Source organism: Amia ocellicauda, chromosome 18 (genome assembly GCF_036373705.1).
Source record: "Amia ocellicauda isolate fAmiCal2 chromosome 18, fAmiCal2.hap1, whole genome shotgun sequence".
NCBI classification, from domain to species: Eukaryota; Metazoa; Chordata; class Actinopteri; order Amiiformes; family Amiidae; genus Amia; species Amia ocellicauda.
In genome coordinates, this window is record NC_089867.1 from 12430125 (window position 1) to 12448316 (window position 18192).

At 39.0% G+C, this 18192-nt stretch overlaps 1 protein-coding gene across 2 annotated transcripts in view; it reads right to left on the reverse strand.

The window, feature by feature from the left end:
- Window positions 1-18192, reverse strand: part of bbs9 (Bardet-Biedl syndrome 9) — a 155006-nt gene that overhangs the window by 89194 nt on the left and 47620 nt on the right. For both annotated transcript variants that reach the window (XM_066690985.1, XM_066690984.1), the window contains exons 16-18: window positions 18037-18132; window positions 16066-16238; window positions 15321-15473 (exon numbers count right to left, since the gene is read on the reverse strand). In XM_066690985.1, coding sequence (XP_066547082.1) covers window positions 15321-15473; window positions 16066-16238; window positions 18037-18132 — 422 coding nt within the window. The remainder of the gene's footprint in view (window positions 1-15320; window positions 15474-16065; window positions 16239-18036; window positions 18133-18192) is intronic.

Genomic DNA, 18192 nt, shown 5'->3' on the forward strand with positions numbered 1-18192 from the left:
TAAAGGGTGGAGATTATTTATCTAGCAGCTTAATACAGGAAGCAATCTGATGTTTTCCAGGTCTCCGTTCAAACTGTAATAAAGTAATAAGGCCAATTACTCCTGTAATTAATATCATCTATTTCCCTGCCCAATCTCTTCAGAGGCCATTGCACTGTTAAAACAGTAGCTCACATTCGAGAGCAAACTCCCTCGTCATGGCGATACAGAGGGCGCTTCATTGTGTTTATTGAAAATCGACTCAGGCAGACAGCGCAGCTCCTGACACAAGACAACACCACTATCTCATTTCCAGTGGAGACATTATTTAAATTGCAAAACTGTATCTCGGTGAAGACTACAAAGGGGCAGATTAGCACGATGCCAAGCAAATGATCCTAGACAGTAACTGCCTTTGTCTCTACCCAAGGCGCAGAGATACCGCAGGTCCCGATAAGAGATGGTGCTTGGCAGGAACAATTCTGTTTATAATATCACCCATCGAGTCGAGAATGCCAGAAAAATGCGAAGCCACGATAGCATCTGGCAGCCTCTATAAGCAACGTGAGATGCCTTATCTCTGTCAGTGTACGGCTCCAAACCACACTATCAGATAATTGAGCTATGTTCCTGTTTTGATTATATTTCTTTTGTTTTTGCCTGACAGTATAAGCAATTTCCCAATGAAAGGCCTTCACTCACACACGGTAATCCTGCCCTACCTCCAGGAAAGTGGCTGCAACCTGCTTTGTGGGTGATACCCAGCACAATTAACAGGCATTTAATGTCAATGGATTACAAAAGTCTTGTTTTCATGAAAACGTCTTCCGACTCTGCTAACATCTGATCCAGCCAAGCAATCCTTACAGGAGAGACAAATTATCCCCATACACTGTGCATCGAATTATCAAGAAAGTATATCCTCAAAGGGCAACATGGTAGATTTCATTATGAGCTCTTTTTCTGGGTGATTAGATTTGAAATGTGAAAAGTTGGACTGAAGAGTCACCAATCTCAGGGTTTGCTCCTTCTGTGTTTTTTGATGGTTGCTGTTAATAAAGGGTACAGTAATCTGCTGATTTTTCCAAATTGAGGTACAATCAACTCAACATATTAATTTAAAGAACCTCGCAGGGCTTTTTAAGAACTGGAGGAGTAAATGGTGCTCTTGGTGCACAGCTTACTATATCTGATCCACAACTACATCAGACAGAAGCTCTGGTGATCTTTAGTATGGTTACTAAATCAAGAAAACTGTGATTTGGGAGTGAGCACAGAAGGAAAGGATAAGACAACCATAAACACAGGCAAAAATGCAGATCCTAGAATCTCAGGGTGGTCTATAACCGAGAGAAGATGGATATTAAAAAACACGAAAAACATAAAGCAACAGAAAAATCACTGTTTTGCATTTGAGATGTGTACACATTTTAGGGAAACTCAAACAGTGCCCTTGAAATATAAGTCCAGTTGTTGACCACTAATGCCTCAGCTGCAGTGGCCACAGTGATCGCTCTGGCTCATTTTTATAACACAGCATACCTCCCAAACAGCAAGCCTGAACCACAGATGGGATATGAGGGCTCAGTTCTGTGTGCATGCAGAGGTCCAGGAAAACAAAGGCCACAGATAACAAGTACAAGGTGGTATAGTTGGACAGTTCTCACTTGAAAATGATTGCTCTGCGACAGCAATGATTACCCCTGGAGAAGCTCCAGCAAGGCCTGCCACCTGGGATATGTGTTCACCATTACATTACGTAAAGTATAACAATGGTTGGAGTTGAACATCTGTGCGTCTGCTCTCCAGAAACACTATTGGAAAGCTATAAGACACAATTGTTCCCGCAGAGCCAGAACAATCAGACTGCTGTGCCCACAGTTCCTAATGCAATAATGAAACATTTTCATCTTACATTTCCACTGACCACAGTGTTCTCAGCAGCACACTAGTGCATTGAAAATTAGCTAGGGACAGGTGACGACAGACCTAGTGACTCAAAAGGTAATTACAGAAGGGGCCAGAGAGGCTAATTTTTACCAAATGTTGCATAAAATAGAGCCATGGAAACAGTAACTGAACCTGACTACCCTAGCCAGAAGTACTGATGAGTATCTACTCATAGAGGTCTCTGTATACCAGTAGGCAAAGTTAGCACAGTGGAATTACCTACAATATAATTAGTGAAAATTGTCAGTAAAGCCAATTTGTTCAGTACCATTCAGATGCATCTTATCAAGTTCTGTCAGATCTAGCAGAGGGAGTATTTCTTCCAGTCAGATCTTTGAGTAGTGACTTTTAAGGTCACCACATCTCTCATTGATAATAAACTAGTGCTCTATTAGATGTTATACTAGTACCAGGAAAAGAATCAGCTGAAATAACAAAGCTTTATCAAGAGAATTTTGTAATAATTCCAGCTACATGTTTAATGTACTAAAGATGTTCTTGCAAATTGAGCCAATATATGTTCACATCTTGTGAATGGTGTAATCAAACCTATCCGTATGGGAAGAGGGAGTCTGCTTTCAATGAAGAACATACAAAATAGCCAACACTAATTAAATTATTTAAAAGTAAGTTTTCACAGATTCAGATTCTATTTTTGGAATGTGTTTGTATGTGTATGTTGGCGTGTACACTGGTTGTCACCTGGAAATCTTACTGCAAACATTTGTATTTTTAATTTTATTAAATTTAACTTAATGCCTAACCTTATACCAAAATCAACAGAAAACTCATGGTATGGTATTGTGTGGAGGGCTGTTTCCAGAAAAATGCTGGCAACACATAGCATCTATTGGGTTTTCCTCTGAGAACATTAACAAGTTGTATTTCAGTAAGATCTCCAGGTGTCCTGTTTAGTCAGGAATAGTGGCTGGGCAGAATTAAAATGCATACTTGATGGAAGACGGGTTTGCATTTATATATTTATTTATACCAATGCTCTGTTACTATATTTAGTAGCTGGTGTAGTCCCCAGCCCTCTCATTACTGTGACCTTTCTCTACTAATTTCAGTAAATGCAAAGAGTCCCTTTAATTTGCTGTGCCACTGCACTTTAAATTCACCTCCCAACCTATCCGTAATTCAAAATACATCCTTCTTCCAGCTTGGTCCAAATTCTATAGAATTACATGTCTAATATTAGTGCTTTCATACAGCTGACTTTGAAAAGGATTGTAAATATAACGTCAGCATTCAATGCATTCAACATTCAACATCATTCTTAATAACAATCTACAAACAAAAGAAAACAGTCTGCGTGTGTTTATACCTGAAAAACAGTATTAACAGATGTTTTTATTTAATATTTTTGCTAAAAGTCATATGAAATTTTTCTCTCTTCTTTGATTATCAATTCTTCCTTTCTTGTATTTTTTATATTTTGTACTTTTTTGGGATGTCCACGTGAAGATCCAGGAATATAAAATAAAAAGTAAATCATTGTCAATAATTTATGTTACGGTTACGTACGGTTTTGTAACACACAGGCCACAAAGGTTCTTCGATACTACTGTATACTGTGCAAAATCACAGAGATGCTAAATTACACTCATTAAATACAGATAGAGGCAGTCAGTAATTTGTTCAGCTTACAATATAAGACACATGGAGAGAAAATCATTAAAATGTAAGGTTAAATAAACTATACCAGAGGGAGGCATGTTTATAAAGTCAGTAGCAGATCTTTTAATTAGCATCACGGCCTCAGGTTCTTTTCCCCACTGCATTGTAACAAAAGCATTTGGATTACACAACATACTCATGATGAGTGCAATAAAATGTCCTGTGACAGAACAAGTTTATAGTTTTTCTGAACTCTTAAAAATCCACATGGTAATTCATTCAGGGAAGAGGAGAGCTCTGCTCTTTTGGTGTGAAGATTTAATCTGCGATTAAAAAAAAAAAAAAAAAAATGTAATCCAAACTTGCTGTGTACTGGGATATTACAAGAAGATTAAAAAGGTATTACACAAGCAGCATATATATATATATATATATATATATATATATATATATATATATATATATATAATTGCGTGTGTACATATCTACACGTGGTTTGATCTCAGGAAGCCTGGATATTTCACAGACCTTAAGCTAAACATACACATATTGTTTTCCTAGCTAAAGCAATAAGCAGATAAACCAGTACCTATCTTTACGAAACTGCAGAGGAATTGACCGGTGTAATTAATGTGCATTGCAAGTGACATAAACATGAAGCAGGGGCCTCTACATGCTTCTATCATCTGATCTTCAAAGCAGTTGCTGCTCTGTGTTTGTCATTCCTCAGATGATGTATCTCTGCTGATCCAGCTCTACCTTGATGCTGTCAGACAGGGCTAATGAAGCCGATCCCCATCGTCATTGTCCCGACATGCGTTGGAGGTGTACTTAAGGTTACTTGAATGATAAAGCACGGAGAGGAAAATATTGTCAAGGGAAGCCACAAGCTGTTTTTTTTTTTTTTTTTTTTTTTTTTCTTGTATTCCACCCCCACACACTCACCTTTTAATCTATATGCAGGCAAGACCTACAGCAGATTAATTTACAAGCACAACAAAAAAGGTGGTTTGATGTATTCACTGTCTTTTTATTTATGTAATTAAATTGTGCATTCCCTCATCTGAATATGTCTGTCAGAAGGTACCCTTGGATCGTCTTACAGCTCCTTAATTCAAATAATACTTTCTTCGAAGAGATTAAACCGGTCTCGTGTGGGCCTACAGGGAAACAGATGACTCTCTCAAGACTGATTAGTAAAAAAACAGGTAGATCGAGATTAAATAAAAGACATCAGGAAATTCATGGAGCCTGCAGAAGACATGGTTACTGCAGTGCAGTGTAGAGTCATCACGTAAATCCTGCAGAGGCAATGAAAAAGACATCTCAAAGGCCAAGATCGCAGAACACAAGAGGTTATTGTGAAAAGGTCCACAGCCCTCATTGCTGCATATTTACAATACTGTGCTCAATGCAGAAACCACGTCATAAAGAAGACAAAGATCCTTTATTGTAGGTTCAAAGAAAGGGTGTAAAGTCTTATTCCGGGGCCGAGCTGAGCTATGCCCGAGCTATAGTGAAAGCAGGAAAATGATCGATCTTCCCCAGACCACAGCTAAAGAGTGACAATAAGACTCTTCAGAATCACGAATGATGATGTTGTCCCCATAAAGTGGACTAGCAGTATACATGTGACCGCATTGGCTGTGACAGTGAAAGCTTGATGCTGGGGTCTGAGACTGATGAGACACAATAAGTCTCTCAGTTGTAATACAGTTAAACTGATCAGTAGAGAACTGACATTAGCGAGCCTATTTTGATAGGGAATAGTAATGCAGGAGGGGCTGGCATGTTTGTCCCTTGACCTGGATTCCCTCAAACACATGGCTCACACACCAGTCTTTCCAAACAGGGCTCGATAGGCAACTCCTGTTATTTACTCTTATGCCACCTACGATCTCCTTCATCATGGTTTTCAACCTGTGATCTCGGCACACACGCTTTCAAATGCTAATCCGTCATGGTCCCATAGACTGACACAGTACATTTATTGTTTCATGACCAAAGGATCGTTACACTATACGAGAGCTTTTGATTTTGCAACAAGTGTTTGGGTTTCTACAAAAAGGCTCAGTGCTTTTTTGGAACGGAAATTCAAAAAGGAGGAGAAACTACCGCAACAAGATAAATATTCCTGAAATCGCCACTGAGGTACCAGGCCTTTGGCATAGAGAGATTATAATTACAGAGCAAACAGCTACAATCTTATAACACTTCCATTGTTCGCTAATCATTCCAGTGGAAGGGTACAGTAAAGGACATGTTGACTTTAGAGCAATGGCCTCAGAAGGTAATCCTGCCCATTACAGGGGCTCAGACTTTGAGGTTTGTTTTATTATGGTTGATTTATACAGTTTTTCCCTATTTGGTTTAAAGCAGAGGGATTCAAATCATCAATGAGTTGTAGGGAACATTTCTTGCATCTGATGCTAGTTTGTATTTGGAGGATCAAAGTACAGGAACTGTAAAGATCCTTCCTGCACCCGTATGAGGTGAGAGTTTTGTTTTATTTTGTTCTCTTTCTTCCTTCTTCGGGACACTTTAAATGGCTTTGTTTTTACATTACTTGCTCTGGACCACTGAGATCCTATTTTCAAATGCACTTTGTTTTCCACAAATTCAAGCGGCAAACAAATTAGGAGAGCAAGCCTGCATATGATTTTATTTTACAAATAAACGGAAGCTCCTTCTGCAAATGGCAGTAATATAACATGTATTTGGTTTTGCTAACAATAGGTGTTAAGAACACAAGCTCATAGTACATCAGGACCAACAATGGCTTTTATGAAAGGACACTTGAAAGCAGAAAAGAAGAGATAAAAGCCTGAGTGGCTAATAAAAGGTAGGAATTTTGATGTTTTGGAAGTTGTGCCCTGATTTAGTATATGTATGTTTTCCTGGGGACATGAGTTAGAATCATAATAACTAGCAAATCATGAGGCAGTTGAGGTAATTTACTAAATAAATTACAGAGATAGGGTAATATGGAGTGTGACACTATGGGAATTAATATTCTACCACTGTTAATGCTGTACATTCCTATCTTAGAAATATGATTAGTATAACCTACATAAAATTAAAATAATAATAATAATAATAAAATAATTAGAATGCCAACATTTCAGTCATCCCCAAATTTCATTTTTTTTTTTTTTTTTAAGGATATGGCTTTAGAACTTTTTTTTACCATTTTGTTCACTTTTTAAAATGTGATTGCAATATGACCAGGTATCAAAATAAAAGTGTCCAGGAATGCTTTGCAGAGGAAGAAACACAGCTAGTTTACCATTATTCATGCATCGGTGCTAACCAATCAGAAAAGGTTTTATTTAGAATGTGCAATACATGATATGTGCAATAGGGACACCTGTGCAAATCCTGGTATATAAACATGAACTCTGACATGTGTTCCATACAGTTCTTTAAAGCATGAACAGAATGGCAAGTGGGACCAGAGGTACAAATTTGATGCTTGCTTTCCTTGGTTTGTTGAGATTAGTTTGTATAGAGAACACTGAAAGGCAGGGCCCAGTGCCATCAACATTTGGCAGAAATTGGGAAGCATCTAAATCACAGACAACAATACAAAAAATAAGAACTGTGACACCTGTAACCATTAAAAATAAATCTCAAACTAATTAAAACATCTTTAAATGACAATATCTTTAAAAGAATGGCAAATGCCTTATGCAACGTTTACACATCAGAAGAAGGTTTACAACTAGTAAACCTGGATAAGGGTGTCTGATAAGAAGTTGAGTAATAATAACTAGAAAGTTTTCAGGTGGAAAAAATATGCCTTTATTATCAAACCTCTCTCCACAGGTACCTACGGTCATCTCAACACCAATCATCTCTTAACAAAGATGCAAAATGAGAGTAATAACAATATCCTTTTTGATTTGTACATCCACAAGTAAGAAAAAGACCAGCAAAGAATCTGTCAAACTCAACACACAATGTTTAAGTATACAGTATATACTTTTATGTCCTATGGAAACTGTGCAAATCTGCTAAATGGAAACAAAAGAGTTGAATTCTCTGTCGTGAAGTGCGTTTGTTTTTGTTGGTTGTTGCCATGATTGGGGATGTGACGGGCCATGCTCTTAAAAGCATGCCGTGGGGCACATCTGGGAGCCTGGCATTCCAACGTAACCACCCCAGGATTCCTTCTCCATGTAAACAAGCATATTCAGTGGGGACCTACGCATCTTCAGACCTTTGCAGAAACAGGGTGATGCACCTCAACCATTAATTAGACTAGGAGAGGTGGCACAGTGCTGAAGAAAAACGAAAGCCTGCCTCACATGACATTTCAAAATACCGTTGGTAGGAGACTTATAATATAAAAAATAAGGAGTAGCAGGTTTAGATCGCTCTGTTATAATGAGATCTGGAGGACAGAAACTCTGGGGACAGCTAAACAAGACAAAAGCAGCACACTGACAAGTCTGTATCTTGTTTCAAAGTCGGCTGGAGTGAAGTTAACAACTAATACAACAAATAATAGAATTTGTGTATGTATGAACTTCCTATTAAGAACAACTATACTATAGGACAAAATTGTCAGGAAACGTTTTACAAATAAATGTGAGAAACCCACAATGAGATACATGTACCTTTCAAGTTTTAATGAAATGATTGATGCGTCCTGGAGAGATGTGTCCACAATGTAACCTCTCTGCTGTGCTCAGATTGTCCTTGCAGCATATGCTCAGCTGCTCTGGGCTCACAGATGCAGCCCGGGATGTTATGAGATAATCCTCAGGTTGACAATCATCCCAGCAGGAGAACTCTGCCTGCAGCTACATAGCTTGTGGGAATTTAACACAATAAAAGTGAAACATTACATGGTAAAGAATGCCACTGCATCGCTTTAATTGATGCCCACCTAATCCTATTGGCTTTTCTGTAACAGCTTAAAGGTTTTAACAAAAGGTCAGTTTGAGAATTCATTCACTGATTCTAAATGGAATCCTTATTAAATTGGAATCTGGAATGACAAACTCTAATCATATTATCTTCCCAGATTACCAATTGTATTTTTTTTTTATTGATTGTAAAGTTACATTACATTAAAGTTACAAAATGTTAAATTTAATTGAAACTCAAATGGAATAAGGAAATGAAAGGGGAAAAAAGGTCATTTTTCAAGGCAGGTTGAAATTGAGGTTTTAAAACGCAAAATTTGAAAGTGAAGACAAAAATCTGCTTAATCAGAACATTAATCTGGAGGTTTAACCCTATAAGTACTATGTACGTGACTCACTATGAACTGCATACCTACAGTTTGTGGTTTCTCTAACTAAATAAAACTGTAATAGTGTATTATATATTTTCAACAATGATAGCAACTACAATAAAACAATAATACTAGTAATAAGAATATGACAATTATTAGAATGATGGTCTATACATTTCCAAAAAATAAAAAAACACACAAGTGAGACTAGGCCTAAAAACTGGGCAAAGGTAATATGCCAAACTCTTGATTTGTTTCAGTGGGTGTTTTGTGTCCCATTCCTGAGCACACCAGGCACAATCACTGACAAAGCGAGAGAGAGCACAATCAGGACCAGCTGTCCTGCGGCGAGACGCCACATTGAAGGAGGTCAGGGACTTAATTAAGAAGTGGGATGAGAGCTGTCAATCAGCCCAATGAAGAAACTATAAAAACCTGACCAGACCATTGACACTCGACGGCTCCTCCTCCAGCCTTGCCCTGCACTTTCAAACACGCACAAACACAGCTAATTTCAAACAGCACTGACGCTGTGAGAACAATTTCTTTCCAGCAAGAATTCCAGAGCCACATATTAGTAGGCCCTCCCTATGGGCAAACACCTGTGTGTGAGATTAAAGAGGGCAACCCAAACTGGCAGGTGTTGCTCTGGCTTAACCTGGTCTGGAGATGTTAGGATAACTGATGTTGTTTCACACTGAGATTAATGGGTTTAACCTCCCTAACTTTCATCTCTGGAGGCCAGGTTTCGAATCACAAAATGACTTCTTTGGCCTCAACCTAGCTCAAACCACAGAAGAAATCGCTCTGCATTATAAAGCAGCCATATTCCTCATTGCAATAGGGGAAACTGGAGCGGTAAGGAGGAAATTACATTAAGTGCTGATGGACAAATCTACTGACATGATAGAATTTCCCAGAATGCCCAGTTGTTTAAATGTGCAGCAGAAGCAATAGTATACCAAGAAAGAAGAAGAAGAGTCCATGAGTCCATTTTTAACTTGATATTTGGGGGTATATATTTAGCTTATATATGAATTCTGTACTGAAGGGTCCTTTTAAAGTGAAACTTGAAGTAAACATCAGGCCACTCAGTGTGTCTTTTCAACTGCAGCATAGCAGCCCTGCAGGCAGCGGGAACACATCACCATCCTGAGCTCAACGAAGGCCTGCCAACAGCCTGGAGTGAATCTGAGAAAGGGCACCAGCTAATGAACATCAGCACCACTATCCACACCCCTGGGAACTAATTATCATCACAGATTAACTCATTAGAGCCAGCCTGCTGTGAATATACCTTACTGGACACCTTTGATCATTTAAACGGTGGATCATGCTGATAAAAGTTAAACATTTCTACACTCTTACAAGCTACCAAGACCTGACTGTTATTTTCATTTAAAAGATGTAGGCCTATATATTATGTATGTATTTATACATTGATATTAGTAATTGTACTAGTAGTAGTATTTTTTAATGTTTGGAGGCCAACTAATGTGAATCCTTTTTTGCCAAGCTGTTCACCACATGTTTTTGAAAATGGGGAAACAAAAATGCTTATAGAAACTCTCTGCTACCTTTTGAGAAATTATGTGAAAATTGTCTACACAAAAAGGTAGAATGCTGACCCACATTTGTTTGGGTTAACGTGAACAGTTGATTAAAATGTGTTCTGTAGTACAGTGCAAAAGTTGTGAAAAAAATGCTGTAAGAACCCTGGTGTGACCACCCTTTGCCTTCAAAACAGCATCAATTCTTCTAGGTACACTTGAACACAGTTTTTGATGGAACTCGGCAGGTAGGTTGGCCCAAACATCTTTGAGAAATAACCACAGTTCTTCTGTGGATTTAGGCAGCCTCAGTTGCTTCTCTCTCTTCATGTAATCCCAGACAGACTCGATGATGTTGAGATCAGGGCTCTGTGGGGCCATACCATCACTTCCAGGACTCCTTGTTCTTCTTTACGCTGAAGATATGTTCTTAATGACTGTCGCTGTATGTTTGGGGTCGTTGTCATGCTGCAGAATAATTTTGAGGCCAATCTGATGCCTCCCTGATGGTATTGCATGATGGATAAGTATCTGCCTGTACTTCTCAGCATTGAGGAGACCATTCATTCTGACCAAATCCCCAACTCCATTTGCTGAAATGCAGCCCCAATCTTGCAAGGAACCTCCACCATGCTTCACTGTTGCCTGCAGACACTCATTCGTGTACCGCTCTCCAGTTCTTCGGTGAACAAACTGCCTTCTGCTACAGCCAAATATTTCAAATTGTGACTCATCAGTCCAGAGCACGTACTGCAATTTTTCTGCACCCCAGTTCCTGTGTTTTCATGCATAGTTCAGTCGCTTGGCCTTGTTACCATGTCTGAGGTATGGTTTATTGGCAGCAAGTTTTCCATGAAGGCCATTTCTGACCAGACTTCTCCGGACAGTAGATGGGTGTACCAGCGTCCCACTGTTTTCTGCCAATTTTGAGCTGATGAAGAAAGCTAAAACCAATAAGTTGCTTTTTATTAAACACATTGGTAATTCAGTCAAAATGGGAATGTTGAATTTCTTTTGAGAATTCACACAAAAAAATTATTCATGGAAATAAAATATTTTATGAAAATAAAATAATTGCATTGCAACTGCAATTAATAAATTGACTTGAGAAGTGCCTACACAGTGATCCAAGTCCCTGCACATTCCTCCCTTCAAATCTCTGTCAGTGTTTTTACCAGACAATTTGAATTCACGCTGGAAACTCAGACTGAGCCAAGCTACCTTTGTGGAAGACAAGAGATATGTTTTAACAAATTCCTTATTGATGTTTAATGATGTTTAACCATCCCAGACAGCACTTTCTCAGGACATAATGGCTAGAACAATAGCACTCATGTCCTTTAATGTAATTGCACAATAAACAGATACACATTTAGTTTTTTTGGATTTGGGAAGAGAAAAACCTTCAACTTAGATTTGCAATGGGTTGTAACATCATTCAAGTCTGTGTCTTATCATTGTCAAGAGGGAAATTGATGGTCTTTGACAGTGAGGACAGAGTTGATCCAGAACGTTGATTAAGAACTGTAAGAGAGGAACAGGGGAGCCTACACAGACCGATAGTACTTGTTTATTTGAATGATGTCAATATTGATAACCTTAGATGACCTTCACAAACAGGCTAGAAATTATCAAGTTAAAGTACATGCCTTATTTTTTCCTAGGTCTATAAATCTGCAATTAACCACTTTACATATGTCATTGGTTGTCAAATAAAACAGGAGAGAGGAATAAAACAATAGCAGGAAGGGGCATTCATTAGTGTGTGAGATTAATTGTTTCAGTCCAGCTTTATCTACATTTCATTAAATGAAAGCTCAGCAAATGGCTGTGTTCACAATAATTACACTATGGGAGGAACAGAACTAGATGAAGTAACGCATGAGAAAGACCTAGGAGTCTACGTGGACTCCTCACTTTCTCCATCCAAACAATGTGGGGAAGCAATAAAAAAAGGCAAACAGCATGTTAAGGTATATTGTCAAAAGTGTAGAATTGAGAACAAGAGCAGTAATGTTAAGACTGTACAATGCACTAGTTAGAGCTCATCTGGATACTGTGTGCAGTTCTGGGCTCCACACTTCAAGAAAGATATCGCTGCTCTAGAGACAGTTCAGAGGAGAGCAACCAGACTTATTCCAGGTCTGAAGGGAATGTCCTACTGAGAGACTGAGGGACCTGAACCTTTTCACCCTGGAACAGAGGAGACAACATGGGGACTTGATCCAAGTCTTAAAAATCATGAAAGGCATCGACCACTTCAAACCAGAGGAGCTTTTCCAGATCAGCAGGGACACAAATGGAAATTAGGCTTCAAGGCATTCAAGATGGAAAACAGGAGACACTTCTTCACACAGAGTCGTCACAATCTGGAACAAACTCCCCAGCGATGTGGTAGAAGCTGAAATTTGGGAACATTTAAAAACAGACTGGATAGGATCCTTGGATCACTTAGCTACTGATGGACACCAAACGAGCATGGCGTCCTCTCGTTTGTAAACGTTCTTAAGTGGGTAGAAACACAAAGCCCCAATGGCACATTACAGCACATTACAGCAGGTATACAGATCTGCTATGCACAACTAGTTTCTTTAGATAAGGAAATGTAGTGTTAGAACAAATTGTTTGGACTACAGGGGAAATAATGGGACACCTACAACTGAGTGATTTTTAAGTGACTGCAATAAACATACATTCAATAAGTCCTGTTACTTAAAACTACACAAAAATTGCTCTAAATTACCCAGAAATAAAACTATGCTCCGCTTCTTTATTAAGCAGAGCAGAATGAAGCTAAGATCACAGCAAGGGGGTTATTGTACTCTGTGTCCATCAACCAAAACCGTATTTTTTTTTTTTTCATTTTAACCGGTTTCCATAGTCTGTATTACCAGGATACCTATAACATGTAGTCCTTAGCAGCCAACCCTGGAGAGGATTTAAGAGTGCATTCCTATATGTTTTTAATTAAATTTGCTGCTTCATATTATAACACACCTTCAGCAAACAGTTTTGGGGGTGAAATTACAACTCACTGGTGATTTGATTAGGCAAACTGTTCTGCTATAATTACTGCTGGGAGAATTAAGAAATTAAGCAGGGCTGGGGCAAAGGCCAATACATTTAGGATAATGTAAAGTGCTGCTGTTTAATATTGTAGGCTTAGCGAATACAGTCACATACCGCTGCACAGCTCAAATGTGACTTTAATGGAATGCAGGACAAATGAAGAGCTCAAACACTTTATTATCCTGGCTGTTCACTACAATGCAGCAAACGATTCTTAAACTGCCTGGGGGGACTCTGCACGCTGTCGTAATGCATACAGTAATTAATTCTGTAAACTGTTATTGCGAGCACTTCTTAAACAGAAAGAGTCCATTGTAAACAGCAACGGCAGAGGACCATCACTTACAGGGATGATCTAAGGAAAGGGGACCAGGTTTATCAAGCCATAGACCGAGAGGGGGAAAAAATATACAACAGACTGCTTTCTTTTGAAGCAGCACACCCAAAATGAGTTTACAGAATGAAATACCTTGGGGATATACACAATAGCAGGCAAGACACAAGGCTATTGCTCTTACAAATGCTGATAGTTAAATGATGGCAGAAAAGTTTAAGCAGTGAAGAGGTATGAATGTGACATTCATTTTGATTAAATAGGCATATAACATTTATCTGACATTTCAAGGCTGTGACAACACTTTTAAATCATGAGTGGTTGTAAAATGAGGAATTCAGTCCATACCACCAATTCTGCCAACAGTTCCATATACACACAGGATGAATACTGCTCAAACCCTGTGCTTATTCAGATGACAACATCCTCAAGTCATCAATTATGAGCAATAAGCATTATAAAATCAGTATTGTATGTGACACCAAAGCAGCTGGGTCCAATAATAAAATCAACACATCTTACAAAGTCTTGGCATTATGTTCCTTTGTGCGCCTGATTAAAAATGAAAACTCTTGCTTTTTAGGTCGATTGGTGCATTAGGGCAAAGGGGCACAATACTGAGCTACCGAATATCACATTTCATAATAATAATGTATATTATCTCAAAAGCACAAGGGGAGAGGCCGGAGACTGCAATAACTAACACCACATCTCCAACACAATGCACTCTCTTCTCACTCCTCGTCCTAATCTCAATTCTCTTCCGCAAGTGATGGCTAAAATTACAATCTGCTGAACCAAGTTTTTTCATAAACCACTTTTGAAATGGAATGAACAGACCCTCAAATCCGCCCATTGTGGCCGACAATAATTACCAAGTCCTTTCACAGTAGCTAAGAGAAAGAGAAAGAGACAGAGATGCATAGAGAGGAAAAGGAGAGGGAGTTGGAGGGAGAGAGGGAGGGAGATAGAGAGAGAGGGAGAGGGAGAGAGAGGGAGAGCGAAAACTCTCCTTTCCTTTTGTTCTGCTGGGTATATTGTATAACAAGTTGGCGGTGACAGCTCAAGTTCTCCCTAAAGAGAACTGGGTGTTGCATGTATCTGCTCCAGTCACCAGCCCTGAATCATACACATTCAAATCAGTGCCCCCTAAAGACCAGACAATAGCAATAATGACCCCGGACAGGATGAAACAGGAAGGCAGATAATGTGACCAAAAGAAAAGATCCCTTTTGAATACAACAGAGAATAAAAGGGACAGCTTATCACTGTTCTCCCATCCAAGAGACAAAGCGATAAAGTTGCAGTTTCAACATAATAGCATAGAAAACAGTTCTGGGGATGCTAGATAGCACAAACACATTCCCCAGAAAGTATTCCTGGTGTGAGCTATTAAAATTTAGGGACCAGAGAGCTCTATGGTAAAACCTTTCACTCACAGGTGCATTCACTCTCAGTCAAGTGCCCATCTGCGTGCTTTTTTAATGTTCCCATTTGTGTTTAAATCTCTTGTAGCACTGAGGGAGCTGTGAATGAGAACAAGGGCAAAGTGAAAAGAGGGAAGGCCGACACTCACCTGTCTGTAGGTTCCTTCCATCAGGGTGTCCAGGTTTTGGAGGGGTGCGGGGGTCTTGTCCTTGAACCGTGTTAATAGTCGGCGCTGAATCGCTCGGAACTGCACCGCCCTCTCAGACAGGAGGTTCTGATATCTGTCAGCATTCAAACGCAACTGCCAGCAAAACAAACCAAGAAAGCTCAATGAGTGCAGACACGAATGATGGAAACATAAACTTAAGTTTTTCCCTTATATTTTTGGAAACACACAAACAAAAAAGGTTTATAGCAGGCTATATAAGAACAAGAAATATGAACTGATCTGCAAAAATAAGTCATGAGGGACCTGAAGATAAATTTATCTTGAAGAATGCATCCTGAAGTTTTGTATCATAGCCCAATTAGATATCATAATATCAGTCCCTGAAGTGATGAAAATTGCAATTACAAAGTGACCATAATATTGTATACTAGACCCCTAGTATTTTGATAGAGATCATGAAAACATGTTTTTATCTTCTCACAAAAATAAAGTATTCATTGCGACTTCCTTATTACCTTTAAAATAGTAAGTTAACACATACAAAGAATAAACAAGATATCCATATAGTTCGGTTAATAGAAATTTACAATTTGTCGATAACTACACCCTTGGTCCCAACAGTCAGTTTCAGGTAAACCTGCATCATACTGTATATTTTTTATTAGAAAAAGTTTGAAGGAAATGCAGAAGTGCTGGGGAGGGAATTTAATTTACCAGCACTCACCTCGAAATGACGATCGACCATCTCAAAGTACTCCTGCAGAGGAATGGGCCCAGTGAAGCTGCACCTGAAGTCCTTGACTCCTTGCTTGGCAAACTGCTTTTCAAAGCGGCGAACCAACTCTTTGGTGACCAGCCAAAGATCTTCAAAAGCTTCACATTGAATCCTGTATCGCTCTAAAAGAAAAAGTATGTGCGCAGATCATTCTCCGTTACACTAATCATTCACTGCCCACAGTTTTGTACTTTGACATATGTTAAAACAACTTGAGGTAACACCTTAATAACACCATGCAAATCAATTAAATGTATTGCCCTTATACTGCAAGACCCAGAGACTACCATCTGTAACGCAGATTTTCACAGATCAGCTGTGATACTGCACAGTTGTTTTAGGGGAGGTGTTGAGGCACTGATATACAGTGAGGGAAAAAAGTATTTGATCCCCTGCTGATTTTGTACGTTTGCCCACTGACAAAGAAATGATCAGTCTATAATTTTAATGATATGTGTATTTTAACAGTGAGAGACAGAATAACAACAAAAAAATCCAATAAAACGCATTTCAAAAAAGTTATAAATTGATTTGCATGTTAATGAGGGAAATAAGTATTTGATCCCCTATCAATCAGCAAGATTTCTGGCTCCCAGGTGTCTTTTATACAGGTAACGAGCTGAGATTAGGAGCACTCTCTTAAAGGGAGTGCTCCTAATCTCAGCTCGTTACCTGTATAAAAGACACCTGTCCACAGAAGCAATCAATCAATCAGATTCCAAACTCTCCACCATGACCAAGACCAAAGAGCTGTCCAAGCATGTCAGGGACAAGATTGTAGACCTACACAAGGCTGGAATGGGCTACAAGACCATGCAAGATCTCACCTCGTGGAGTTTCAATGATCATGAGAACGGTGAGGAATCAGCCCAGAACTACACGGGAGGATCTTGTTAATGATCTCAAGGCAGCTGGGACCATAGTCGCCAAGAAAACAATTAGTAACACACTACGCCATGAAGGACTGAAATCCTGCAGCGCCCGCAAGGTCCCCCTGCTCAAGAAAGCACATGTACAGGCCCGTCTGAAGTTTGCCAACATCTGAATGATTCAGAGGAGAACTGGGTGAAAGTGTTGTGGTCAGATGAGACCAAAATCGAGCTCTTTGGCATCAACTCAACTCGCCGTGTTTGGAGGAGGAGGAATGACCCCAAGAACACCATCCCCACAGTCAAACATGGAGGTGGAAACATTATGCTTTGGGGGTGTTTTTCTGCTAACATGCAAATCAATTTATAACTTTTTTGAAATGCATTTTTCTGGATTTTTGTGTTGTTATTCTGTCTCTCACTGCTAAAATACACCTACCATTAAAATTATAGACTGATCATTTCTTTGTCAGTGGGCAAAAGTACAAAATCAGCAGGGGATCAAATACTTTTTTTCCCCACTGTAGTCCTCCTGCTTCCACAGCCATTCAATCTAAATCTGGAGATTTGTGGTACACCTGTATCCCACCGTCCTCTCTGTGACTCATGAACAAGCTGTCTCATATAAGGTGGAGCTTAAGTGTCCCATTTATTGCTTTATAACTAATATTATAGGTTTGATTATAGGTATAGGTACAGGTCATTGGACACAATCAAAGCTTCCATATGATAGGCTTTGAAATACTATTAGGATGAAATACACAATTAGCATCTGGAGCATCACTTATGCCCATGTAAAATGTGACCATTCATCTTTGACCATGTACAGTATTACTTACAATCTTTGTAGAAAAGGATACTGACAATGGTCTGCATGAAAATTAATCTACAGATAAACATAAAACTAGGGATTTGATCCATTCTCAACCATATATTAGCATGGTCACATTTACATGAAGATTATACAATTTATATTAACCCAAGGTCACAATCTGTCCTTCATGAACTCTCGATATAGTGTGTGAATCTGGTCATCCATGAATATACTCACGGGAGGTTTTTGATGCCAGCAAAGTGACTCTGGAACCAGCTATCAACTGGAATCCAAGAGCGTTCACAATCTCATCTTCAGATTTCTCCACAAAGTCTTTAATGATGATGAAAAGGAAACAAAACATTTAAGATCAAATCCACATACCAATCACTC